Raw genomic sequence first — 27794 nt, forward strand, 5'->3', positions numbered from 1 at the left:
GCTGAACATTATAACAAGCACACTCATTTTTCCAGTTTGAAACTTTTTGGTGCAAATCCCCCTCATGCAAAAACCTGCCAGAAGCTGTAGGAAGAGCTACAGTGTACAGTAAAGAATAGTGCCAGGCTTCTGACATGAACACTGTAGCCTACAGTTTTGAAATAGGGATGTTGAAAGGTGGAGCTCTCAGAAGAACCTAATTTTGAGCTCCTCCAGCTGTCAGATCATCCTCATCTTTCCTCCTCCTCCTCTTGCTGGAGGGATTCACAGCACCTCTCTGTTAAAGCTGAAGCGGAAAGCAACAGGTACAAAGTTGGTTGTGCAAACCCAGAGAACAGTTTGAGAAGACAGCAAAACCTGAACACTCCTCCGAGATGATCACTCTCTAATTGATACAGAGATGTACCCTGACCTCTAGTTCACCTTCTCTTTTTATACCATTTTCTGCATTAGCATGTCATCTGCTTGTCAGTTGCCACCAAATTTTGACCTCAGACTGCTTATATTTTCTGAATATTGTGCAAAAATGCATGTATTTTCCTAAATGATTATAAGGGATTTAATGCTGGTGAAAAATGCCAGGCTGACACCTGATTATCCAGGAATTTCTCCTTTATGTTACAAGGATATATATCCCCCTCCTGGAGCCTTGCATTGTCCCCATGCATATTCTTTATGTGTGTAGACAAAGGACACTGTTAAAGCAGACAAGCGCCTTAGCAATTGATGTAGTTATCTAATCTGAGCCAACATCACATTATTTTCTAAGAAATATATTTTATTCTCTTTTACCATTTGGTCAAAACCTAGCATGAACCATTTTTTAGTATTAGGAGAGCCATGACAGATTTCTGCCATTGGCCACTATTCACTGCTGTCCTCCTCTGCCCATGTAAGGTCTCCCAGGTTGGTTAGACCAGGGGATTACTAGAGTTGCCCTGCACAAATTGCGTTTATGGCCAGAAGTCCCGTATCACTATGGAGCAGCAGTAAATTGGCATTCTGGTTTGAATTGGTTCATATGTCAGTAATTTACCACACCAGCCTAACTCTGTAGTTAATGAGGGAACATATGGCAAAAGTAATTCCCACTGCCCCACATGGAGAAGACATACTAGAGTGCCACAACACACCCCTTGGCTGCTTTGGAGTTGAGCTCAACAGGGAGAACATGCACCAGTGTTCAGCTGTTGAACTGGGAGGTTGGCTTGAAAGGACTGGGAACTGCAAACTCCATAACTGCATGGACCTGCCAGTCACTTCTCCAGTCAATCCAAGAGTTGCAAGGAAGAAGAAGTAGTGAAACATGCAGGCAGTCTGTTCAATGTGAAAAGGGAGATCATGGTTGGAAGGTACAATCTGGAAGGAGAAAAGATGACCTTCTGTTAAGAAATTCTATGCTGCTTTTTATTACGGCCATACCATGCCCAAAAGAATAAATGTTATGATCTGGTTTTCAGGTTGTGATAGGCTGTGGTTTGAATGAGTCAAAGCTTAGCTTATGTGAATAGTCAGGGCAGTGAAATGCACTTTCTTCACTTGTGCTGAAAAAGTAATTACCCACAAAAGTAGCACTTTTCTTTTTTTTTGGGAAGTGATTCCCAACTCACATGGCAACTGTGGCTCTAAAATTAACAACATACGTCTCCAATGCTGAGATGTAAACAGGATTTGATTAGTTAGGAAGTGATTGCCTTAGGTTTGTCTTGCACCTGGTAAAGATCTTGTTGTTGTATGGCAACCTTGAAGTTTTTTGGTTTTTTTTACTTATTTTAATTGCTAACTAAGACAATATTTTAATAGCTTTGTTTTAATCCTGATGGCATCTTTTTGGGGCTAGAGTTATTTATTTTGTTGCAGGGACATATTCCTAGGAAGTATCTTATTTAAATTACATACATTTTTAGTTGTCATGACTCATGTTACAACTGGACTGAATAAGCCAGCCCTGTATTGCTAAAAATAAGCAAACAAATGTAAACCACCATATTAGCAGAACCACAATAAGCTATTTAATGGTGGGCAACACAGTCATCAAATCAAGGTCACAATCAAGACTTGAACCAATTAATCAGAACTTTGAGTTATCAAACACAGACATGCAATGAAGAGGGTAATCAGCTTTAAATTATTAGCTTGATATGACATGGAGATACATCAAGTTAGTTTTACATCAAGAAAAACTGAAGAGAAGCCAGCTTGTGTTTTGACCAAGCTCCTCATAAACTTTCAAGTCAATGCAAGGCATTCAGTAAGGCCATCAAAGACTATATTCTTCAGTCTTTGCCAGTGGTGCATGGAAGACTGGTGCTGCTATGGCTCAGGCCAGGAAAGTACACTCCTCAGAGCGAAGTCATTAGTGATGCACAGTTTAGCATCCTTCTCATGTCACATGATTATCGCGTATGATTAGTCTTCTGCTCTAATCCTGCCCTGGCCATCAAACTTGAATCAGAGGTCACTCTGAAAATCATATGCTGTCACAGCCTTTAAATTATTGATGCAACATTTATGAAAATACTCTTTGAAGAATTACTAGGTAAGAACAATTAATAAATTTTGGAATAGTTCACCAGCAGCAATTGACAGATTTAAGAACGTGGCATTTGCTGCTGGGTTTGGAAACGATTCATATAGATCCTTTTCACTTTTTTCTTTTCTCAGCCAAACACCTGGGTGCTTGTGCATGTGTGAAGTAAGGAGGGATCCTTCCCTTAAAGGAAAATAAATTGTTCAGACTTGTGCTTTCTTCCTAAGGATCCCTGTTTCACACGGTTGCTGGCTTCCAGCACAGGACAGCAGAAGCTGTCAACACAGTGACAGAGCTTAAAACTGGGGTTTCCTGCTTGGTAATCCAGAGAAGTGGCAATGCCCCATCCTTTTTCCTGCTTACTTCACTCGGTGGATAGAGCCTGGTTGCCTGGATGTGGACAACACAGCCTGTTGTCTTGTTGATCATTGATATATATGATCATTGCTGAATATACCCATGGCCTTGCAGGCTGGAACTACAAGCTGAGAGGTGTGACACACCGGTCTTCTGCATGGTTCATGTCCCAGCAACTAATGGCAACCTTCCCCTGCAGGGAAGGCACTTAAAGCACACACTCAGCAGGAGCCACCTCCTCGGGACCAGCTAATAACCTTGTCAGCTCATAGTCTCTTCACGCCTTTTCTAATAACAGTCACTTCTTTACCCTAAATGAGGAAGCTAATACTAATCCATTCACAGCTTGCCCTGACAACTTTTAACCTAAGACCATAGCTGGCCTTTGCAGTTTTTAACCGATTAATTCCAATAATCATCAAATAAAGTTTTTTCAGGTCTGCTTCAAACCTGGGCCAATGTATCTCACAGCCCTTATTCTTGTGCTGCACACTTGCCATGGAGTTTCATCCTGTAAGATCAGTTATGGCAACCTGAATAATTAGTTGCTGTATTTGTAGGGCACCTGACCTCTACTTATTTCCAATTAGCTATACTGTTTTTCTTTGTATCTCATGCTGTTGAACCCTGGAGAGCACAGAGCAAGTCTGCAAAGTTTTAGTCCATGAGATCATCCCAGTAATTTGTTACTTCAGGCGCTGTCTGTCTAACTTTATTTCCCCCTGTTAAATAATTGTGATATTGTTTCTTTAAAACCCTTGACAACAAAAATCAAAACAACTGTAAATAATCCACAGACATATGGAATTGTTTTGAGAAAGAAAGTAAATTGCTGAGGCTCCTTGAAAATGGAAATCTACCAAGGAAACCCCAGTAGTCTCTTTGACAGTCTGCTGTAAAACTTTTCACGTGCTTTGATGTTGTCTGTAATTTATGCTCCTCAGAGGCTCTTAGATGAAGGAAATCATCTATTTTAATAATGTGAAACCTTCTTTTGGCCACTTGAGATGGGAATTCCTGCCCTGTTTCCTGTGTCTCTCTTGACAGGGCCAAAGGGGGAAGGAAGACTTAAAAAATTGCATGGCTGTTTGCGATCAGAGCTGTGACATCACCTACAATTCTGAAACGCCTGCCCAATTGTTACTTATCTCTCGCTGATGAGGTTTCATGTTTAGGAAAGCTGTCTTTCTAAGCTCACTCTCCACAATAGTGTTATTTCACTGTATTAGAAATTCATAAGGATAGGTTATGTGGTGACGATTATAGTACAAAAGCAATTACTGAAATAGTCCCTTTTACTCAAAATTATTTTAATTAGTAGCAATACCTGTCCTTTTTTTTTCCCCCTCCCCTCATTTCTATGATAAGTCTCTTCTTGATTCAAAAATTGCCACTAGGCTATCACCTTTGGTAATTGCCATTTTCTGAGCTGAGTGAACAAAGAAAAAATTAAACTGGAGTGTGTCAGGCAGGCAGAATAGGAAATATATGTTCCTGCAGGAAAGCTACTCTCCTCCTAATTACCCTGCAATTGCCAGGTTCAAAATCTAATTTATGAGCAGCATACATAGAATGGCCACATTAGTCCATTATTTCATGATGATCTTTTCTACTCTTGTTTTCAAAAAGGAAGGATTTTGCAGCTCTCTGCGCATTGGCATTGTCAGCAGCTGCTCTGGTCAGTGATGCTAGACAACTGCACTTGAGAGATACTCCAAAATAGAATATAAAATAGTCTCCTAACAGCAAGATTTTATAGAAGGAGAGTGGTGCTGCAAATTACAGTTAAATAAATAAAGCATGACCTGATGACCTGATGGGATGTCCCAGACACTGACCACATTCGGAAAGAGATCCAGAAATGTTTTAAGAAGAAGGAAGCGATTCAGCCTGTGGTTGCTGCTGCTGCATCTTCCACCTGCTGTAAAATACACCAAATTAACCTAGTAACACCCCCAGAGTCGGAGTAGCCTGCAGAAGGATAGAGCAGTGGGTAAAGCTGCCACCATGTGATATGCAGCTGGCACATGATCTCAGCTGCAGTGTTGGTGCCCCAGGGCCAAGACTACACTTCAGTCAAACTGGGGCAGTGACTTATGTAGCCATCTGAGTTGAGCACACAATGGGGGAACACTTAGGGCCCCAATACAACTCAGGAACAATTCAGTGCCCATGCAGGTGTCCAGCTTCTCGAGTGGGCTTCATGCCCCACTGAGCTTTGTGTTCCCAGAGAGAGCCATAGTTTGTGGTACCTGAGCTAGTCCCACAGGATGTATGAGGCTGGAAGACACCTCTGAGGACCATCCAGTCCAACCCCCACTCAGAGCAGGGTCAGCTAAAGCAGTTGCTGAGGGCTGTGTCCTGTTGGGTCTTGAGTATTTCCCAGGATGGGGACTTTACCCTGTTCCAGAGGTGAAGTCTGGGCAACCTGTTCCAGAGTTTTATCAAATTCACAGCAAAAAAAGTTTTTTGTTATGTGTAAAGGGAACTTCCTGTATTTCAATTTGTGTCTGTTGCATCTTGTCCTGTCACTGGGCACCACTGAGAAGAACCTGTTTCAGTCTTCTTTTCTCCCTCCAGTCTGGCATATATTCCTCCAAATTCTCATAGCCTGTTCTCATGTGAAAGATGCTCAAATCCCTTACTCATGTTCATGGTGCTTTGCTGGAGTTGCTCCATGTTTCTGGGGAGCCCAGACCTGGATCTGGTACTTAGGTGTGTCTCACCAGGACTGAGCAGAGAGCAAAGATCACCTCCCTCCACCTGCTGGCAATACTCTTCCCATGACAGCCCAGGGTGCTGTTGGTTGCCTTTGCTGTGAGGTAATGTTGCTAGTTCATGGAAAACTTGTCCATCAGGACACTCAGGGCCTTGTCTGCAAAGCTTGCTTTCCAGACATTTGATCCCCTTTGCTTATATTGGTGCATGGAGACTCGCCCAAGTCTTCTCAAGCCCAGGCCACAGAAGTTGAAAGATTGTGTCTAGTGTTGCAGGGAGACAACAGGTCTTCTGGGCAGAAGATCTGCATTATTCAACTACTGTACATATTTCAGCCACCAGCCCTGCAAATCGCAGAAAAACTGGCTCTGCAAGCTCCTTCTCCTTCCTACCTCCTACGATTCCACACCATCCTCTTTTATGCTTATCCTATGTCCTAGTTCTTTATAGACAGGTTTTTTTCACCATTGAAACCTTTCTAGTTAAAAGAAATGAAAGCTTATATTTCAACTACCATTGTGTTTTGCAGTTAAGAATCCATATAAAGCTAATTTTGGTTGGAAAGTGTTTCATTCTGGTTGTCTGTAGACCCAGGGAGATAGCAATGCTTTGATTTACCTCTGAGCTGCTTTGAAAGGATTTCTTTACAACTGTAAGGTGACAAAGTTAAGATGGCATTCATGTACTTCAACACAGGCATCTAGAGTCACTTGAGAAGCCTTAAGATATGTACAGCATCTTTAGGGGCCAGACAGGTTAATATGGCAAATGCAGCTGAGATAGAGCACAGGCACTGGATGGTGGCATAAAGGTGAATAAATATTACTTCTATCCATTTTTTAAATAAAAAGACAAGTTAATGCAAGGGGAAAAAGGAAATACAAAGGGAAAAGGGAAAGACAAGGGGAAAGTAAAACAGTGAAAGAGGAAATGCCAAGCACAAAGACAAAGGAGGAAACTGTCTTGCTGACTCCAGATGTGACATGCAAGCTTCGGAGTCAACTATCTGAAAGTTCAGTGCCTCTGAGCTGTACACAAACTCCATCAATATCTTTCCTTATTGTAAACTAAGTCCATATGAAAGCGTTTGCCCCTTCCTTGAGAAAGCATTTGGTTATAATGCTTGGGAGTTTCACTCCTGAGCATTCCCTGTCAGTTCCCTGTGCAAAAAGTGAATGCAGTACTCTTAGGACTGGGAGATGCCTGCCCTGAATCCTGCCCTGAATCATTCTTCTGAGGTTTTGTTTTTTCTTTGCCCCTGAGGAACTGGCTATTTTTAATTACTTTTATGATTAATAAAACTGTCTGAAGGCCTGCTGGGGTCTTCAAGCTAGTTATCAACAAAGTCATCTAGCCCTTTCCCCTAGTGTCTAAGCTAATGGCAAAGACCCAACACTTGATCTTTCTCCCCAAGCTGAGACTTGTCTAACAGGGTTTAGAGTCATGATGGGGTGGTAAAAATATAACCAAAGAGTTATTTTCTTGCTGCACTATGGAAAACCACACTCTCCTGGAAACTTATCTGTCCATCTGATCTTCTCTGCAGAGCTCTTGTGCAGCATCATCTGCTTTCCTCCAGCTGCTTCCCAGCTGCAGGCAGGGGACCTGATACACTCTTAACGAAATACGGAATGTATATCCTCACAGCAGGACACCAAACTCCTAGCAGCAACACATGTTGACTCCTACATCTCTAACAGTCTCCCTGCTGGATCACACTGCTAGGTGGAAATCCATGCTCAGAAGAGGCCCACCACTTCCCTCAGCACATCCCAGACCATGCAGGACAACAGGCAGGCAGAGGGGTGTTTGAAATGCTACATAAAGTAAAACCAGAGTACCAGAAGGGCACTATTAGCCTCAGGGCAGAAAGAGGAAGAAAGCAGCAACAGTGTGTTGGTGGCACTGGGTGAGAGAAGCAGCACTGATGAGCAATATTTCTCCCTGTTCCTGTGCCCTCTCCCCAGTATCATGTGTGCATTTCCTTTCTGCCTCCCTGGGACAGGCAGGGAGAACAAAAGATGCATTGAAGAACAGGCAAAGGCTCCTAGGCATGCCTTTGTCATAATGTAATATCATAAGAAACCGAAAACGATGCATGGGAGTTAATGAACAAAACATATGAGATGTGGATTGAAGGGTATATTGGAAGATATAAGTTCAACTACATCGCAAAACATATGAGATGTGGATTGAAAGGTATATTGGAAGATATAAGTTCAACTACATCAGGACACAGCATGGTGTAAGACCAATTTTTTTTAATAAAAAAAATATTCTAGTGCTTTTCCTACCAGTTGGTAGAACATTTCACAGATATAAAGGATTGATAACATCCTGCAGGAGGATGCAGCTGGGGAGCCACTGAGTCCAGACACATTGGTACCACATTCTAGAGTAATAAAGCAAATAAAATTACATTTACTTTGTAATTTATTTGTGCCTCTTCTCATCCTCTACATATGCAAGAACAAACCTCAAGTTTGCCATGAATATCTCACAGAAGGATGCAATTCACATTTGATTTTTCTTTTTAATTGTAAAGGGCAATTTATATAAATCTTTCTTAACATAGATTTATATATTTGTGCTTATAATACATTTTCATTGTTTTTCACAGGGTACATTATACCTGAGGAAGGCACAGCAAAAATTGCTAGTAGGGGCTGCTCTCTATTTTAAAATTCTTCATCAAGTATCTGCATACTGTGTTGCTGGGTTACAGTGGGTCAGATGCTGACACCCTCACTAAGCAGACCATTTCTGCTCTTCAGGAGCACTTCTGGGTGCTCCAATCTGTAAAGGGCAATGTTACTAAGCCAGAATAAGGAGTCAAGAATCTGATCCCGGACAGAATGGGAGAAGTTTTTTTCTCAGTAGCTCAGACCCCTGAAAACGTAAGGCTGCACCACAGGCAAATAATCAAGAGCTGAAAATTGGTTTTAAACATCTTTTATTTTGAGCTAGTATGACAATAATAGGTAAACAGCATATCCTGGGCAACTCTTTCTAAAAACACATTAAAATAGTTTTGCATGTTGCTGGAAAAAAGGCTGTACTTTTATCAGAAAGGAGAACAGAAGAACCTCTTAGAAATCTTCAAATAATCTCAAACTAATTAGCTTTTAACATCCTCTCTGCTACAATTCTGGGCTTTATTAACTCTCCTGCTTGCCATTCCTGAGTCTGCCTAATATCTTCTGTAAAATAACTATACTTTTTTTCCAGGCATTTGTAATTTCTTGAAACATATAAAAGAGAGTGCTTGGATTCAACTACCAGACCATCTAAATGCTGCTCTGCATGGGGAGTGATATATGCTGACAAGGAGGAGAAGTCAAATTTTCTTTATATGGTTCTTTATGGTGAGCAAACCTACTTAAAACAAGCTCCTTCTCAAGGCAGCATATTGATTAGAACTGACGGGCCGAAAAGACCTTTGGGAGACAACAGAATATGGCTTGAGTCAAAGAGTAACACTAAAGCTGGCAGCAGCAACATTAAGAGTCAGTAAAACCTGAGAGAGTTTGTCTCACACTGAAATTTATTGCACCCATTTGGACAGCCATTATGGTAGTTAGTAATTTTATCTGCACAAGTTCATCTGTATTTGGACTCTTGGAGCTTAGCGAGAGGTCTTGCAAGGCAGAACCATACCCAGGGTCCTGCTGACTGAGGCAAAAACCAGCTGTGTTGAAGTGAGGTACAACTTGTGTCTGAAAAGGCTGTCCATTTAGATGGCCGGCCCCAGTATGAGCTATGGTAGCAGTAATTCTGAAATAAGGTGATGGCAGGCCAAAGCAGACAAGGATTTTCCTCATGTGCACTGCAGTGGTTCTCTTCTGTGGCTTGATGAAGCTGTAACTCACAAGCAAAAACTGCTGCTTTCTTCAACAGAAATACAACTATACTTCGTGCATTAGAAAACAAATGAGATGTGAAAAGCAACACCAAGGTTGATTTCCAGGAAATTAATATAAAATTCTCATGATGAGACATTTTGAAGATGGTAGATTAATACTACTCCACTTTCCAGATAATGTTTTGCATTACTCCTTGCTATGACTATTCTGATACCTATGTACTTGATACCCTTTTCTAACTTTTTTCTTTGTTGTTTGACCTGTAAGGACAGAATATATGCTCCTTAGGAACCTCATCTGTACATTCACCTATAGAAATCCAAACTCATCTAACCCCTTTTCTTATACCTAGTCAAGATCAATCCTGCCTAAACTCTTCCAGACAAGTCTTTGCCTAACCTAGTTTCTGAAACTACAGTGACTGATGTTCTACATCTTCACTGATCTGTTTGGGTGCTTAATTACCTTCTTCTTTGAAACTTCTCTCCCAATGGGATGAAGCCTATCCCAAAGAAGACCAAACTGCTGGAAATACTTTCAGAATGTTAGTGGAGGATCTATTCCTGAGATGGGTAGTATTGCTATTACTAAATCTGGCAGGGGATCAGCTTTTAATGGTGCTCTAATGAAACAGTGGGATACTGAGTTGGGAGTGGATATATGCTTTAAATTGCATACCACCCTCAGTCTTTAAGACAAGTGGAGAGTTGGCTGAACCCTCAAAGAGAAATCATGAAGAGAAGTCTGAACTAAACCTCCCTTGCTTCCCATTGAGATCATAGTATACATGGTGTTAGGCATATCAGGCATAGTGTTTAAGCAACCCTTAGGATCCCAGATTCTCTCCAGTCAATCAAAAAAGATAGGAATCTCCATAGGGCATTTTTGGGGGCTGAAGCTAGGCAGTAGTTAGGTCCCTTGTAAGTTAAGGGCAGAAAAACTGTATGCCTGCAAACCTACTATCCTGTACCTCACTAGCCATCTCTCTCAAGGTCTGACCAAGAGGGTCCAACTCCACCTTGATTTAACTCAGCTACATTCTTTTTCAGTAATTTTTTAAGCCTTGCACAATAGATGAAATCCTGACTGTACAGGTCACATGACTTACTTGTTCACAAAGTCAGAAGGCTGGCTTGTTTGAGGTCTGCAGGTGACCTTCTATCAGCTAACTTGCAAACAGTCCTTTGTCCTTGTCACCCTTAAACTCTGTATTTCCATTCACCCCTCCATAAATTAGTGCCTTTCTTCCTGTCTTCATTGACTTCAGGTGTAACTTCTCGATTTCTTATTTTGCTGAAACATGAAGATCTCCCCTTCTGCTGTTCTATGTGACATCAAGATTTTGTGAAAAAGACCTCTGTGGAGCTCTCCTTTTCTCTTAAAGGGCCATTGTCCCAAAGGTCATTCTCCAGATGGTACGATTCACCATCTCAAGCGCTTCCCTTTTACTGAAAACACCAGTCTGGAGCTTCATGGCATCTTTGCTTTCACATTATCTCACTCTAAAGAGACCTTCTGATAGCTGAGCCCTGAGCTGCCATTCTGTGTCAGACTTACCAGGCAAACCAACAAAGGGCAGGCAAGTTTTCTGCTCATGTCATGGGAAATGGAACAGAGCTCATCTCCAGTGATATTTATCTTCTTCAGTGAACCTAAGTAGTCTGGTCCCCCTTGGGCAAATGAACTCTGGAGACTGCTGGCAATTGAATGCAGCAACTCCTGATGCTGCCAGGAAAGGAACTTCCTTGAAGTGAGGAGGGGAGGAGAGACAGGTGGAAAACAGGGAACACTGGAAAGTAGCAGTGTCCATAAGAATGCACCTGGTTATTTCAAGGAATCAGTGAGTGCCAGAAAGGCATCCAAAGCTTCAGTGTTACTGGAAATGAAAAAACTATGTCTGACCAGTGTCCCATCCAGTAGTGCGTTAAATATAAAAGTGTTCCAAGGAGTCCTTTTGGACTGGGCATTAAACGTCAAAAAAAGTGTGTGTTCTACATTCTCTTTCAGATGTGTAATTCAAAGACACTGCATTTCACCCAGCAGCAGCAGAAGATGGCCTCAACCAGACAACAGAGGGGATCTCAAATAGAAAGTTTCTGACATGATCAAATTGATGAAGAAAAGGGAGAAAAACAAAACTTCTGGGTTATATACCAAGGAAAGCACAGAAAAGCCATTGGCCTTGGTCTCAAGAGGGAAATCAAAAGCAGTGTTGTCTGACTGAATGTTCTTAACAGCTTTGACCACTTACAATTTATTTCTTCTTTCCCTCAAAAAAAAAAAAATCCACTGTAGAAATGGTTTCCTGATTTCATGCTGGAGGCAGGAAGGTGGCTGTTCATGGACTATTGTCAGAGCTATTCATCATTCTTCAGGCCATTGGTTCAAGGACATGTTCCAAGGTCAGCATAGGACACACAGGCTGTGCCTGTCGCTTTTTAAGTCGCCATACTTGGAGCCATTAAGAGATTAATTATACTACTAAGGTCAAAAGACTCTATGGCTCCCCTTCTACTGAAGAGTTAACTTTCCCGGACCGGGAAATCTCTCCACTCATATTCAGCTGATGCAAGGTCAATGACAAACACACAGAGGAAGTCAGAGTTGCTTTATTTTTCTTGTGAGCAGGTCAAATAAAACACTGCTGATGCTCCATTTATCTGGAGCGACAAGCAACCACTTGGCAGCGGTGGAAAGCACACACTGGAATCTGGCACCAGGCTCCTAGCCCAGCTGTCAGCCTGCTGAATAATCACTTCATCCCCATGCTAATGCTGCTCCAGGTCTATTGGACCCTTTCATCTCAGATACCGTGGCACACCCTCCTTCTGATAAAGCTATTTATACAGCAATATCTCTATTAATTGTTATGTAGCATTTTATTTTCACAGGGTTTTTTTAGCCAAGGTTTTTTCCAGTGTTTTTTCTCTCTCTTACCATATTCCTTCAGGGTGGGAGCTGTGATTTTGCTTAAGCAGGCCTTAAGCAGACACTCCCTTGCCAGATTGAATTTTCTTGAGGGTTTTTTGTATGTGTGTCCACGAGCTTCATAACTTGTTTTTCTAAACATCCTTTCCTATTAATTTGTTTTCTTTGGTCACTATTCTGGCAATTAAGCTGCAATCACAGAGGGCACACCTGACTCTGAAGAGACCTGATTCACCTTAGGATTGCATTATCGGGTGATACTTGTAGTCTTGTCAGCACAAACTATTTAAGCAGCTCCCAAGGACAGTGTTAAAATATAGGTGGAGCCTATGAACTCTGTTCTTGGCAGCTGTGCTTTATTAGCTGTGCTGTGCAAAGGTGGTGCAGCTAAGGTAATGCAGTGCTTTCACAAAAGCATTATGTATTGTGACAAGCCAAACAACCTCCAGCACTCTCACTCATCATGACTCCTATTTCATACCTCATCCATTATAGAAATGAGGTATGAAAACATTTGTCTGTTTCCTAAAGACATTAACAGACTCCTGGGAAATCGTTTACCTGGAGAAAGGGAAGTGCCCAGCCTCATTTTTTCTGTGTGTGTTCAGGCCTAAACAGCTGCCATGGCAGGGCTAGCTGCCTTTTTTGTTAGTGAACGATAGATTTTCACAATGGGTAACTGTAAAGAACTCAGACAGGTAATTGTTTTCATCCTCTCGGTTAGCAAAGGTGCAAAAACATAAATTCAAGTCATTTCTATACTGTACTTGGAATAAGGATATCCAAGTGCTTTTTAAAGAATAATGGACATCTCCCATTACACTGAAGCCAAGCAAGTTTGGTCACCCCTGTGTATGACTAGGATGGTGCCCAGAGCCCTAGAAGGATCAACTGATTTGATCATTCAGGCTTGACTGGGCAGAGCTAGAACTACAGCAGAGGCTCCTTATATTCTGGTTTGTATGTTAAGTACAGAACCAGCTTCCCTGTTTTAAACTGTGAAGGTATCTGGTTGTCCTCAAGCGAGTGCATATTTAAGTTTATTATGTCATCTCCCTTTTCTCAGCATGATTTTGGCCTGAAACGAATGGCCATTGTCCACATTCATTCTGTAGGCTACCCTTACGATGCTATTTCTTGACATTCTGCAGTTGCCTCAGAAACATATCCCCAAATGTTCTGTTAAAACATTGGTATAGCTTGATCTGTGCGTCCATATAGACCTGCGTGGTAAGCATGCTTCAGATGTCTTAACTGAAACAGAATTTGAAAAATACACAGGGGTGGCAGCAAGAAGTGGGCATTTCCATTGCCTCCGTGATTCATTCACAATTGTCGACACAGGAATTCCCTACTGTGTGCATGGGAGATGTGCAATATCTTCAGTGCCAGGCAGCAGAGATAATTACACAGATCTTGGCACAATGTTCTCAGTTTGTGCTTTGAGGAAGCACCATGTGGAATTTGTTTCTTTCAACAAAGGGATAAAGAGTTTTCCGTAAAAGACCTTTGCTGGGTTTTAGGCTGGCTTCAAGGGAAGAAGGAAGTGGTGTTTCAGATATTTTAATCTGGAATAAAAATAGAGACTCTACCAACAGAACTCCTTTAAACTGTGGAATATGTTTTCATCACTGAGTTTGAAATATCATTTCAGTCTTGGTCAGATTTACTGTTTGATTTAAATAGGTGTAGCCTAATTGAAGTCAATGGAGCTCTGGCAGTTTATACCAGCCAAGGGACTGGTGTCTGTTTCAGCGTATTGTTTTCCCACGATTGACCTTGATCTTCCAGACAGTGATAGATTTTTTTGGTATTTCAAATAACTCAAGCATTCATACAGCCTTTCTTAGGATTTTCTGTAACATTTGTGACATCTACAAATTCAGATCACCTTCTCCTTGTTTCTCTCTCAGTGTTGACAATATGATCCCAAAGAGTGTAATTGGTTTATTCAAGTCAGCTCTTCACACTAATTGTTGCATTCCTCTTTCCTCTGGAAAGTCAGGTCCACTGGTAGTGGGACAGCACTTCATGGATGGTGCCATAGGGTGAGATGTAGAAGAAAAATAGTTTAGATGATCACAGCTATGCAGATGACACTGGCTGAATATTGTCCTATCTCCAGACACAAAACCAAATACAGCAGATAGTGTCTGATAGTGTTTCTGAACTTTCTGGTAAGAAGGCTCTGGATACAATTCTTTCAAAGTGAAAATACACCAACCAACTGGACTCAAAAATATAAAGCAAGAGCATTTGCATCCCCTTTGTTGTGGCAGGAAGAGTATTTCAGAGGGTCACTCTGATATGTTTTCTTGGCATACTCTTTTCTTCAAGGCCTTATTCTCCCTTCAAGGCTTTGCATTCTTGATAATAATTCATATGTGTGTAAATCAGCTATAAAGTGTCTTCATACTGAAATGCAGTGAAAAATTTGCATAAAAAATTCTTCAGCATAGGAGGAGTTTTTCTCTTTTTAATCCATTTCATGTTGTTACCAAATACTTGCAGTTTGGTAAAGAAAATAACTGCATCTGTTTTACTTGTACCTTGATTTACTTGTACCTCAGTGCTTTGAAGCACTGAGACTGAATTCCTGCAATGCAGCATATGCTTAGCTGCCCAGGAACTTCTTGTGGCCAGTGTTGAATGCCATGATTTATTATCATGGAAAGTAGTGCAGCTGTAAGCAACAGCTTAATATGAAGCATAGAGTAGGTCCCAAATCCAGCACGATTAACCTCAAGAGGTCTCCTGAGGGGTACTGAAACAGTCTAATTTGGGCATCTTTCTCCACTGACAGCACAGCAAATGCCTTCACCTTCCTGCACAAGTTTTTAAACCACCTTGGTGCTGTTCAAAGGCTGGTCATGGCCATGTAGTCTAGTGGAGCTGATAACTTGTCCTACCACAACTAACCTCTCAGGTTTCTCCAGGGATTGAGATGGCTCCACCTCTCAAATTGCATTACAAATACGTTTCAGTAGGGAATAAGTACTAATCTCCCCAAATCACTGTGTTTCTGAATCTGCACATCTGAAAATAAATTGAGGCTACCAGGGATCTAGCAGTTTGTCAGAGAAGGGTGACTTGTCCACTAGGCAGAGCAGGAAAATAGGCTATTGGGGATGCTTAGGTGCCCAAGTCCCATGTAGCCAGGACGATGGGAGATACCTGATCAGAAACTTCAGGCAGTGTGCTGGTTGTTAAGTAAGCTTATTACTGAACTTCTGGCAACTTTACAAGGTATTTCCTTCTCTTATGTCAGAGAGTGTACATTCTGATCAAGGGTTTTAAAGAGAAGTGGTTCTTACCCAAATTGTATTTTAATTGCTTAAAATAAAAATATCATTTATATGATGTAGTAATTAATTCTGGGGCATAAGCCAGTAGCAAAATATGCATGAATGTTATGTGCCACCAGCATTAAAATGTAAATCGGTCTTTTATTTTGACTGCATCATCTTTTTTACATACTTTGCAAAGAACATTCTAAGATGGAAGTTGCCAATTTAAAATAATTGGTGTTTTTTATAAAGATGCATGAAGAAACATGTAGCTGTTTCCACCCTGGTCACTATAATAAAGTGAGGATCCTTGTAACAATATGCTATATTTAAAAATGGGAAACGTAGAAGGGAGACAGAAGACTTCAACAGTATCGGCATAAATGGGAAAATAATTTAATGTTAAGTTTTTGTGGTATATTGGCTACCATTAGAGTAGCAGACATAGATTTCCAGATGTTTGTGAAGAGTCCAACAGTTATATTTTATATCTATGGCTGTAGTAACAATTTCTATTCAGCAGCCTAGAAAAGCATTTCATGTCACAACAGGAAAGAAATATTACTGTGGGGTTTTTTCCTCTCTCACCCCCTGTATAGCAATTCTGAATACTTCAGGCAATGCCAAACAAAAATTATGGTATAAAAATTAAAACCACAGTCACTAGGGACAGGACATAAATGTGCAGATGTTTTGTGATGTTGAAGAACTTTGCAGGCAACAGTCATAATGCTGTTGTGGAGAGGTCTGGAAATCCATCAGAGTCAGACACTGTCAAAAGCATTCCCTAAGCTACACTATCAGAAAAGGCAGTTACATTTTCATATTCCCTTAAGAAAGGAAAAAAAAAAAAAATTAAAGAAAAAAAATCAAAACCAGAAAACCTATTCCCAATGGCCTTAAATAGGTCTCACTATTTTATTAGCAAGGAATTGACTGTAGTCTGTTAATGTATGTAAGCAACTCACATCTAGAGTTTACTGAGCAACCTGTACAAGTGGAAAACTGCACTGTCCAAAGTAGTGCACAAAACATCCATTTTCCTTCTCGGGGAAGGAAAATTTTTGCAAGCTTATAAGCTCTTTCTGTTTCAGGCACCTCTGTGCCTTAATGCTGTTATACAAATGGCTGCCTGAAAATCTTGTATTTACCACACCTACCTGGCAAAACAAAGGGGCATAATGAACAACAACAAAACTAGCAGAGGGTGAGTTTTTAAAGGCACTCATTGCATTTGGTACATTCAGTGCCCGTGTATGATGACAGACCTTTTGTCCCCCAAGAGCTGGCAGGCACTTCTGTGAAGATACATGTAGCACCAGCCCATCCTGCCAGAGGATGAGCTTTTACTGCTGCCTCTCTCTGCTGCACGATGGTTACAAGAATGAAAATAAACGTCAAAAATATAAATGGATGTCAGCTCCTCCCTCTCCTGTTTATTTTACTTGCTTTAATTAGTAGGGTGAGAAACACAGGTGAGGTTTTCTGCACTTCCTGGCCCTGCTGTACCTCAAAGGGTGCAGAAGGTTCTCCCAACACCAGCACAATTCCCCAAGCAACTAGAAACTCTCTGAAGCAAGAAAGCCATGGGCAGCTGTGCTGCTTCCTAGCAAAAGGCAAGAGAGATACTGTAAATAAAGGCAGTGTGGTGGGAGTACTGGCTTGTGCAAGACAGGTGGTCCAGTGGGTAAAGGTTGGCATATGTTAGGGGAGATGGGGATCAGGCCAGGAAGCATGTGGCCATGGAGAATCGTGGAGTTGAAACAGCATCTCTGATGGCCTGGCCTCTTTTCAAAGCCCCAGAAATTGCCAGTCATGTATGACTTGTGTCAAGTGTCAGGGACCAGTTTTCCAGAATGAAATGCATCATTAGCAGATAAAGACAATTCATTAGGTGCAACATAGCAGAACTGTAATTAATTATTAGATATTATTTCTCACAAAATGCATCTCCAGTATCACATTGCATTAGCCACGATATTGGACTGATGGAGCATAAACAAGGGTAATGATAAACACCAGTGAAGGGAGTTGGGAAGAGATAGTTATTAGGGTACTGGTGTGTTTCATGTGGGGTTTATTTAACAGTCTCATTAATGATCTGGAAAAGGAAGTGAATAACCATTTAATTAAGTTTGTATTTGATACTAAATTAGAAGTTGCTGCAGACACCTCCGAGGGCAGAGAAATAAATCAAAAGGAGCTAGAAGCATGATGCAGTAAAGAAGAAAATGAGATCTTGTATGCAGAAAAAAAGCAAGCTAATCTCTCTGGAAGAAAATAATCTAAAATGTAGCTATCAGTGGAGAAATTCTGGAGAAAGCAGTCTTGAAAGAGATGTAGGAGTGTTAATGGACTATATATTCCATCACAGCTCAGGTATATGTTTACAAAAGCAACGCCTCGAGGAGCAGGAAGGTAATAGCCCTTCCCTGTAGGGCTCTAGTGAGAACCTATCTATAATGCTGCACTGTTTTGGGCATCCTGTTATCAGAGAGATATAGACAAATTGGAATGAGTTCAGAAAAGAGCCATAAAAATGATCCCATATCCCTGGAGATAATGACTTATGAAGAAAGATCAGAAGATGTAAATGTGTAAGACCTTGTCTGAAAGATGACTGAAGTAGGGCAGAAAAACAGTCTGCAAATATGTGAAAGCAAAAAGGGAGAAGGATAATTTATCATAGTAACTATTAGTAATAGGATGAAATAATAAGTAACAACAATAAATTTTAAAAGGGCAACTTCAGGTTGAATGTAGGGAGAAAATTCTGATGGTGGAATTTGGGTTAGTTTGCAGAGAAGTTTCCCAGGGGTAAAAGTAAAAGATGCATTCAAGTCATTTAAAATCAAATTGAAGAACTCACTACAAAATGCACCCTGCTATGGGGAACAATCTTCCATTGCCTGGGGAATAAGCTGGACGACTTAATAGGACATTTCACACTCAAGTCTTTATGACTGTGGTATTTTTAATATGCATGGTCAACTATTTCAGGGAAGTATACGTTTCTTCTGCTGTCAGGCCTGATAATACAAATACTTGCATGCAAACATAACTTCTAAGAAGGCAAGTATCTCTGCTGACAGCACTGCACTGCTGACATGCAAAAACACAAGCTCTTCAAGTTTTTGCAAGATCAGTGTCTTATATCTTGCAATTGTCAATATCAAGACAGTATATACAGGTAACCACATCATTTATGGGTAGGTGAGAAAGTGTGCAGAATAAAAGATGGGGGAGTCAGAAGCTCCATTGTTATTATTATCGTTATTGCTATTACTACTTATAAATGATTGGTACAGTGGAGTTCAACTCTGTTTCTTAACTGTTCACCTTTTTCATCTCCTGCTTTCACCCCTGTGCAGAGTGTGCATTAGACACCATACGACTGCTTTCTATGTGTTTTTTTAATGTTTGATATTTTTAATATATCCTAAAATGTCTACTGAATGAGAAAAGAGACAAGCTGAAGTGAAAACTTGACACTCCTTCAGATGAAGAAGAGATTGCAAAGGCTAAGGTTGTAAATGGTTATGAGGGTAACCCCTTATTTTCCCCCCAGTTATAATAATGTAATGTTGAACTGACTTCATTCCTTAGCAGCAGAGACAAACTTACAGGCCTTTGAATAAGCGTGCTCCCTAAAACACTATGTTTTTTACATGTGGGGTTTTTTTCTGTTCTTGTTTTCTTCTCTTCCCTCCCCTCTCCCCAATGGGCTGTGTGTGGGGCTGGCAGCCTGGTGGTGCCACAGTCAAACGCCCGAGCCTCAGGACTCTCCAGCAAGGGGTCGAGCAGCAGCAGCTCCAGTGAATCGGAGACAAGCTCGGAGTCTGACTCAGAGACCGAAAGCAGCTCCAGCGAGAGTGACGGCAGCAAAGCCTCACATTACTCCAGCCCAGAGGTAAGAGCTTCTGCTCTTTATCAGTTAGGGTGGCAATCTGTTATTACACCCACTCAGACCTTTTTTCCATCCAAGCCAACACAAGGAGGCTGTGGGGACATGGAAAAAAAAAAAAAAAAAAAAAAACAACAACCCTCAAACAAACAAAAAGCCCTGCAAGTGGCAGGGAATCCTGGGGAAGCTTAAAGCATTTGAAACCAACATGAAGAAAGAGGTAACCCTGTGTGATATTTTCCTCAAATTGGAGATGAGTAGAGTGCCTTGCAAGACTCACAGCTTGCTTGAAGTTTTATGCAACCCTGCCTCCATGGCAATGGCTTGCTTAGTGCCTAAGTCCTAATGTGAGCTTCCAGCACCACACGGGAACTAACTAAAGGTTTCTCTACACAAGGAAGTTATTATGACATCAGTTTGAGGGTGGATTTTTAAAGCAAAAAGTTGTTTTTCACTCATGTACTTGCCTCACCTCACTCTCCAAGTGAATTATTCTCTGCTACTGATGCCTTTGTGTGATTTATTTTAATCCACCTCCAAAATGGACTAAACTCATGGTGCAAAATATTAAGCCCAAACTTGTCATCTGGAAAGCTAGTACTGAAAATTTCCACATGTAGACAAGACCTAGCCAAATTACAATTAAGCTGCCAGTGCTATTCTACCTTCTGCTTTTACCTCACCGGAGTGGTCAACAGACACAAGGCTGCTTTCTCTGCTCTACTCTTCTACCAGGGTTAACTTTTTTACATGTTTTCCTCAATATGCACCTCTTGTATAAAGCCATGAGCTCCACAGCCACATCACACACAGTAATGTATGTAAAAATATTCAGAAATCTAGTGACAAGATTGTAAATACACATGAAATACAGTCAGTGTATTTTCCTACTCCACATAAAGCATCCAATCACCAGACTCCTCCCCCCAGAACTATGCCTCACCTATTCTCTCACCCTGAAAAATTATACAGAATAAGCAGCAAGCCTTCCCTCATCTCTTGCAGCACTCGCTGAGACATCCTTAATGTATTTTTCTCAGGTTCTGTCACTTTTGTTCCATATCTATTGCTTTTCTTCCTTTCTGTCTTTCCTTCACAGTACTTTCAGATCCATATCCAGTTAATTTTCCTCTGACGTTGTCCCTTTCCTAAAGATCTCTTCCTGGTTCTCTTTCCTTTCGTCTCTGTTCTCTTCCTTCCTGTCTCACTTCCCCTGTTGTCCTGCTGGTGCTACCCCATGTCTTATTTCCCATTCTGAGCTCTCTCATCCAACCTGTTAAGACTTTGTTCTCTCTCTGCCTACTTCTCTGCTGGAATTAGTGCAGAGATCTCATACTTGGTCTCTCCACTCCCTGCGGGATCTCAGAAGGCGGAAGAAAAGGCACAAGAGAAGGAAAGGAAACTGTTGTTGGAGTGAAGGAAATATGAGATAAACAGAGGATAGTACCCAGGAAGGGAGGAGTGTTTACCATCTGGGCAGATACCCATGCTGATTGGACCTGAGACCACCAAATCCTCAGGGAATGCAGGAATTTAATTAACTGTGGCAGGTTGTGGATTTCATAAAGTCAAGCAGGGGACTGAGAGTCACAGAAACATGGAGGAAGAGCCTCCTCTTAAGCATTTTATACATAACCTCTTGAGATCTGTGGGACTACTTTTGTACAGAGCCTGAGTTATCAGTCATCATCATCACGAAACAGCTGCACTGCTCTAACAGATTGCTTGTCTCTTTGCATTATATTTGTGTGGTTTGCCTTCTAGGACATGAAACATGCTTATATGAAAATGCAAATGACTCAAAAAATGTGATGGCTGCAGTGGTTTTCATAGGTCATCCCTTGATGGGACATGGGAGAGGCTCCACCTGACTAGGATCGGGGTGTCCCAGGGAAGTAGGATATCTGTGCTTTCCCTAGGGGCCACTGCTTTCCAAGGCCCATCATATGACTGATGGCACCAGTTCAAAACAGGTGTATGTGATGTCTCTGACTGAAAGTCCTGTTTGCCTTGCATTAATCCTTTAACTTACATGCATGCACTCAGTGAAGCCACCTTTCTAAAGTATATGCCATGTTCTTACCTGGTAAATGGAGGCAGATCTTTGGAAGCTTTTTAAGGGAGGATCTGAACACCTAAATTTAAGAGTGAACTCAATTCCAGTCCTAGTTTTCAATTTAATTTAATCTATTGGATACAACAGAAAAAGCAAATATGTCTTTGCTTTTGCTTTAGTGTAAACTGATGAATTCAGGCACAATGAACTTGAGTACACTAGCACAATGCTGGGCAGAATATCCATATTTCTAGATTGGGAGGAACTTAATGTGGAAATCTGCAGACCATTATGAGGCCTTCATTCTCCTTTATTTTTCCATAATCTAAAACATTATATGCATATACGCAAAAAGTTTTATTTCTAGGACAGTGTGTGTTCTGCACTTGAGGTTATACAGGAACTCAATTGCTGTTTAATTGCTTCTGTATTATTTTTCTCATCTCATTTTGAGATCTTTGAGCTGTTCTCAGATGTCTAAATGCAGTTGCCTAGAGAGTAAAAGCAGCTCATTGCAAAGCATACATATAAAATAGATTAGATGAATTGCACCCTAAAAGTGTCTGTTTCTTTCCATTGACTATTTAGAGCCTGTAGTGACTAGCTCAGCTGTCTACACTTTATGTCTGCAGTAAACTAAGAATAATGGCTGAGGTAGAACAGGAGACAACATTCAGACTAGTTTCAGTGAGGTGGACAAATTAAGGTGCCTCAGACATTAAAGTGAGTAGTTACAGTTCTGTGGTCTGCCAAACCTGAAATTATGAACAAGGGACTGAGGCTTCTATCTCCTGCTTTTTTTTTTTTTTTTTGCTGAAGTCATGAATTCTTTGTATGACCTTAATTAATATCATAAATGAGGACTCTGGAAAACAATGACAGCTTGTCCTTGCAATTATTTCAGATGGTAGAAAAAAAACCTTGGGTATCAAGTCTGTAGAAGAGCTACGTTTCAAAAGCTAAGAATTTGATTTGTTGATTCTTTGTTCTATGGAATTATCCTGCAGAGCTTTAATGAAGCTGAACCTGGTTAGACAGCTGGAAATTTCCTACATGGAGGGAGGACTAGAGGGAGGAATGGGTAGGAAGGAAGTGGAAAAGCCATTGCATGAAACAAAGCATCATTGGGTAGTCAACAGTCACCCAGACAGAAGAGAGAGGTGTCCTGTTCTGGGCCCCAACAACCTGATGCACCAGAAGCAATGTCCTTTGTACCCTCTGCTGTTGTGACTAGTTTACAACCATTAAAGTTTTTTCCTCTTTTTCAAGAATTCACATATTCTTTTTTCCTTGCTTATTCCATCGTCATGGGATGTACTCTTTCATCTCAAGTCCCCATGTTGTGACTGACCAGATCAAAACTGAAGTGATTTGTAGGGTTATGCTCTTTCCCACCCTCCTCTCTCATCAGCAGAAAGCCACCTTCCGGTCACTGTGCATCAAGTCCTTCAAGTGCCTGGACATTGGTACCAGTGGCTGAAGAACCACTGCCTGTGAATCTGTGCTCTTCCCTCAGGTGCAGTGTGGCATTGGCTCTCTTCTCTTTAGCTCAGAAAACAGGAAGAATGTGTGAATCTAACCAACTCACTAACTGGTGAGTGTTCTCCTGTCACCTCACCATCCTGTCTTAGCTGATGGATTTTATTAGGGAGACAGGGGAAGAAGAGCTGCAGTCTTAGGGCTGGGGGCATATGTTTTCTGTATCTATCTTGTCTTCAAAAACGTTTTTGCTTCCCATCTCAGGTAGAGCCATGATTCAAATTCCTGACCGGGACACTCAGAAGAAAAGGGGATTTTGCCACTAGACCAACTTTAGACACTATCTTTAGCTTTGCAAATAGTATCCATGGACTTCAGTGGTCCTGTGGACAAAGACTACAAATGAAACTCTCCCTTCCCTTGAGAGAACTCTCTGTGGCAAGAGCCATGTTTTACAGTATATGTAAACTATGCCTAATATATGGGAATCCCCAGTTCTAGTTTCATAAAGCATTAGCAATTGTGCTAATATTTACAATAAAATTGTAGTAGGAATCGTAATAATAATAATCACCTTCTTCACCATCATCATCATCATCACCTATGCCTTAAGTACAATGAAAAGGCACCACATTTGTGTGGGGATTGCCCCGGGTGAAGTTTTGATAGCAGGATAGAACAAACCAGTTTTCATATGGGTAAATTAAGTGTGTGAATTTACAACAGGCTGAGTATACTGCAGTGATGACTGATAGCCCCCACAGTGGGCTAAGTACGGGCTCTCTTAATCTCTCAATGAAAGTGGTGTCATGCTTCAAGTTTACCATAGTATTAGCTACATCTTAGATCCCTCTTTGTAATACTGAGTGTAGAGTGATCCTATTACACTTACATTGTTTAACAGCCCTTTACTCCAGAAAGTGTTTCTAGGAAAATGTTTTGCCAAAGGCTTCTTTTGGGTGCATGCCACTCATGTCTTTGGTTGCGCTTGTTGCCTTCAAGAGATATGAGATACATAGACACACTGTGTGTGAGTCATCCCACCTAAATCTGGGCATTCATACTGTAGATACATCTACATCTGCTCATCACCTCAGCCTCGCCTTTATAGTCGGTGGAGAGGAAGGGATGTTTTTAGGGCCCAGCTCATCTGGCCTACTTCAGATGTCTATTTCAAGAGGCAATTTTTCACACCCTAGGAGAGCAGTCCGCTGACTGGAGAAGGAACTCAGATATAGGTGTCTATGTTGTACAGATGAATCCACCCACAACTTTTAAGGAAGTGCATCACATCCTTCTGTTTCTTGATGAAGCCTGGCACATGTGTACATCTGTGGTCCCTGGAACTATCTTTGTCTTTTAAAGTTTTCTGGTTTGGGTTTTCATGCCAAACCCACTGCTGCACATCTGGGCACCACCAGCTTTACCCCAATTAAAAACTGCCCAGTTGTCTCCAAGGCTTTGAGGGCAGTGTATTTCCATGACACGGAAACCAAGGGACAGAGACCATTATGGCACCTGATCGCTCTGGACATATATTCATAAATATTTCCAGCCTTATGTGCTGCTGAAAATTTCCTGCTTTGAACAAACTAGTTTTTCTTCCATAGAATGACATGTGACAGGTTCAAGCAGGTGGTGTGGACTGGAGAATTAGGAATTTCTTTTTTCTCCCACAAATAACAGGAGTTAGTAATGTAAAGCTGACTGGTGAAAACTTTCAGGCAAATTTTCCCAATCCCTTTTTTTACGAGGCCTGCTCTTCTTTCTCGGCTGTCATGATTTTGTCCTCTCACAAGGTACCTTGCTTTTTAAAAGTTATTTCCAAGTGCAACACTTTTCAGTTAGAGCAATCGATTTAATAAATTACTTCCAAAAGTGAATTGGCATCACTCATGTATACCGACAATCTCACGTATTCCAAAAGTGTATCAGGGCCCAAAAACAGTGAGAAAAGTTTTTAAATTCTGATTTTTTAGATTTTACTCCTTTAATTTACCCTATGGGTTGCAGGCTTTTTCTTTTTAGCAGATGGCTAAAGGACTTTTTTAGCAGACATATCTTAAGTTTTTTTCAGCAGCTGCAAGGATTTGAATTTCTAAGTAAAACCTGGACGTACATGTAAGCCCATGATTACCTACCTCTGCTATGAAGACAGGCTGAGGGGGTTGGGACTCTTCAGCCTGCAGAAGAGAAGGCTCTGGGAGGACTTCATAGCAGCCTTCCAGTACCTGAAGGGCCTACAGGAAAGCTGGGGAGGGGCTTTTCACCAGAGAGGGCAGTGATAGGACAAGGGTAATGGTTTTAAACTGAAAGAGGGAAGATTTAGGTTAGACATCAGGAAGAAATTCTTCACCCTGAGGGTAGTAAGGTGCTGGAATGGGTTGCCTAGGGGGGTTGTGGCTGCCTCCTCCCTGGAGGTGTTTAAGGCCGGGTTGGATGAGGCTTGTGCAGCCTGGTTTAGTGGGAGGTGTCCCTGCTCATAGCAGAGAGGTTGGAACCTGCTGATCTTTAAGGTCCCTTCCAACCTTCACCATTCTAAGATTCTATGATTCTATGATTATGAGGGCTGAAGCTCTAAGTAAAAATAACAATTGTCCTGAAACTCCTGACAAAATTAGTAAAGCTGGCAGCATGGCTGATCCTTTTTATTAGACTTCACAGTTGGCTTATAGGTTGGTGGGACTGTAATTATTCAGCCTAAATTGCAGACATACCACTCCAGGAAAGTACCACATTGCCAAGTCATGACACTGTAGCAGTTAATCACTGTTTTATGCTGGTTTACCTTTGAAATCCCTACTTTGTGAAGCACTTTTTAAGAATTACAAGGTACATAAAGAGACAGAATGGGACATAACAGAAAAACTGGAAGCTTTTTTGAACTTTCAAGCTGTCCTCAATACTCTGGCTTATACTTATTGCATACTTTTTTCCCCATGTGTTTCTGATGTATGTCCTTTTCTTAAATGCACCTGAACAGTGAAAAGACTTTGATGTATAATGAACATTCTATTATATACGTCTTGTAAATTCAGTATGTGCATAATGGATTTCGCCAAACAAATCTATCTGTTTTCAGCAGCAATTAAAAAACAAAAACAACAAAAACAAAACAAAAAAAAAAAATTAAAAACCACAAAAAACCCAAAACAAAACAAAACAAAAAAAACGCTCAACACCTCACACCTGTTTATTGTACATAAAGTGTTCATAGTTTTAAAAATGCATCTTCATCAAAGAGAAGTTCTGCCCATATATTTTCAAGATTTACAGCTCAGGAAAGAAATTTCTTATGTAAGATATTAGGGAGTATGCCTAAGAAAATATAAACTTAAGGCAATTAGAGAGCTTGATAATGAGTAAAAGAGAAACACTTTTGAGGGAAGGAATATTTGTCTCAAATGAATTTCAATGTCTAACTTTCTTGCTTCTTTTAGGAGCCTTTGCTCCCTGTAGAGTGAATACAACCCTCAGAGGGTGATTCTGGAGGCGCCTTTGGCTATGCAGGAAACTTGTATTGCCCTCAGACACCTCCTTTAATAAGGATATAAGTAAGATACCATTCTAAGGTAGAGACCGAATATTCTCTCTCAGTCAAACTTTCTTCCAGAGCATTGATGGTTCTCATCTTAGGCTCATTACATGCTTTTTGAGTATTCATATTCAATAACCCATTGGATCAGATTTTGATTCCAGTTAAGGAAAGTAGGAGAATTTTCACATTGGCTTCCATGGGGTTAGGTTATGGCTGTCCATCTACTCCATCACTTATTTCTTTTGGGTTCTTTGGCCTTTCCTGTTAATTTTATTACATTCAAAGTACTGATTGCAAGAAGCACTAGAAAACACTTGCACATTGTTCTGAAATAACATTGTCTGAGCTGTGTTTACATTTGAAATCATAATTATCCCACTTCTTCACTCTCCAAATTATATTTTAGATGCTCTCTTTCAACTGGATTGTGTTGTGACAAGAACGAAGAGAAAAACTAACAGCCCCACAACACTCACAAAATGAGCACTTGACAATACCAAGACACCACAAATGTCTGTGGGATCTGGCAGGATTATAATGTGAATACCAGACAGATTATACAAACCACCTGGTTAACCCTCCAGCTCTCCACTTAAGGCCTCCTTTTACACTTTTAAAATACTTTTTGTATGTAATGTGATGGCACAGGATGGCCTTGTTTTCCTCCTTTTGTATGGCCATTGGATTTTCTTCTGTTTGGGAACTAGGGATCTTTTCCTAGTAGAGCCGGTGCTGGTAGCGCTGCACGAATCATCCTTAGCCATGACGAGTCACGGAAGCTGTCCCGCTTACCGACCTCATTAAGACACAAAAACCATCCCCACTCGCACAGCATGTCCTGCCACACGAGGCCAGGGGGTTGCTGTGGCTCAGGGGCAGCTCCTTGACAGAAGGCAACGCTCTGTAATTAACCAGCAGGGATCTGATGGTTCTGGTGTCCCTGAGGGGCCCCCGGGGTGAGGGCAGCGGGGTCTCAGCACTAAGCTCCTTGCTCTCTGCTTCCCTTTCAGCCCGAGCCACCCTCATCCAACAAGTGGCAGCTGGACAAGTGGCTCAACAAAGTCACCCCACACAAAGCGCCCATCCTGACCCACCATGACAGCCCGACGCGGGAGGCCCATCCCTGCTGCAGCC

At 41.2% G+C, this 27794-nt stretch overlaps 1 protein-coding gene across 1 annotated transcript in view; it reads left to right on the plus strand.

Moving 5' to 3' along the window:
• The window catches only part of AFF3 (AF4/FMR2 family, member 3), a 345281-nt gene that overhangs the window by 274376 nt on the left and 43111 nt on the right, over nucleotides 1-27794 (plus strand). The window contains exon 11 of the mRNA XM_010001439.1: nucleotides 19428-19593. Within this exon, the coding sequence (XP_009999741.1) occupies nucleotides 19428-19593 (166 nt within the window). The remainder of the gene's footprint in view (nucleotides 1-19427; nucleotides 19594-27794) is intronic.

The sequence above is a fragment of the Chaetura pelagica genome, unplaced genomic scaffold (genome assembly GCF_000747805.2).
Source record: "Chaetura pelagica isolate M959 unplaced genomic scaffold, ChaPel_1.0 scaffold377, whole genome shotgun sequence".
In the NCBI taxonomy this organism is placed as follows: Eukaryota; Metazoa; Chordata; class Aves; order Apodiformes; family Apodidae; genus Chaetura; species Chaetura pelagica.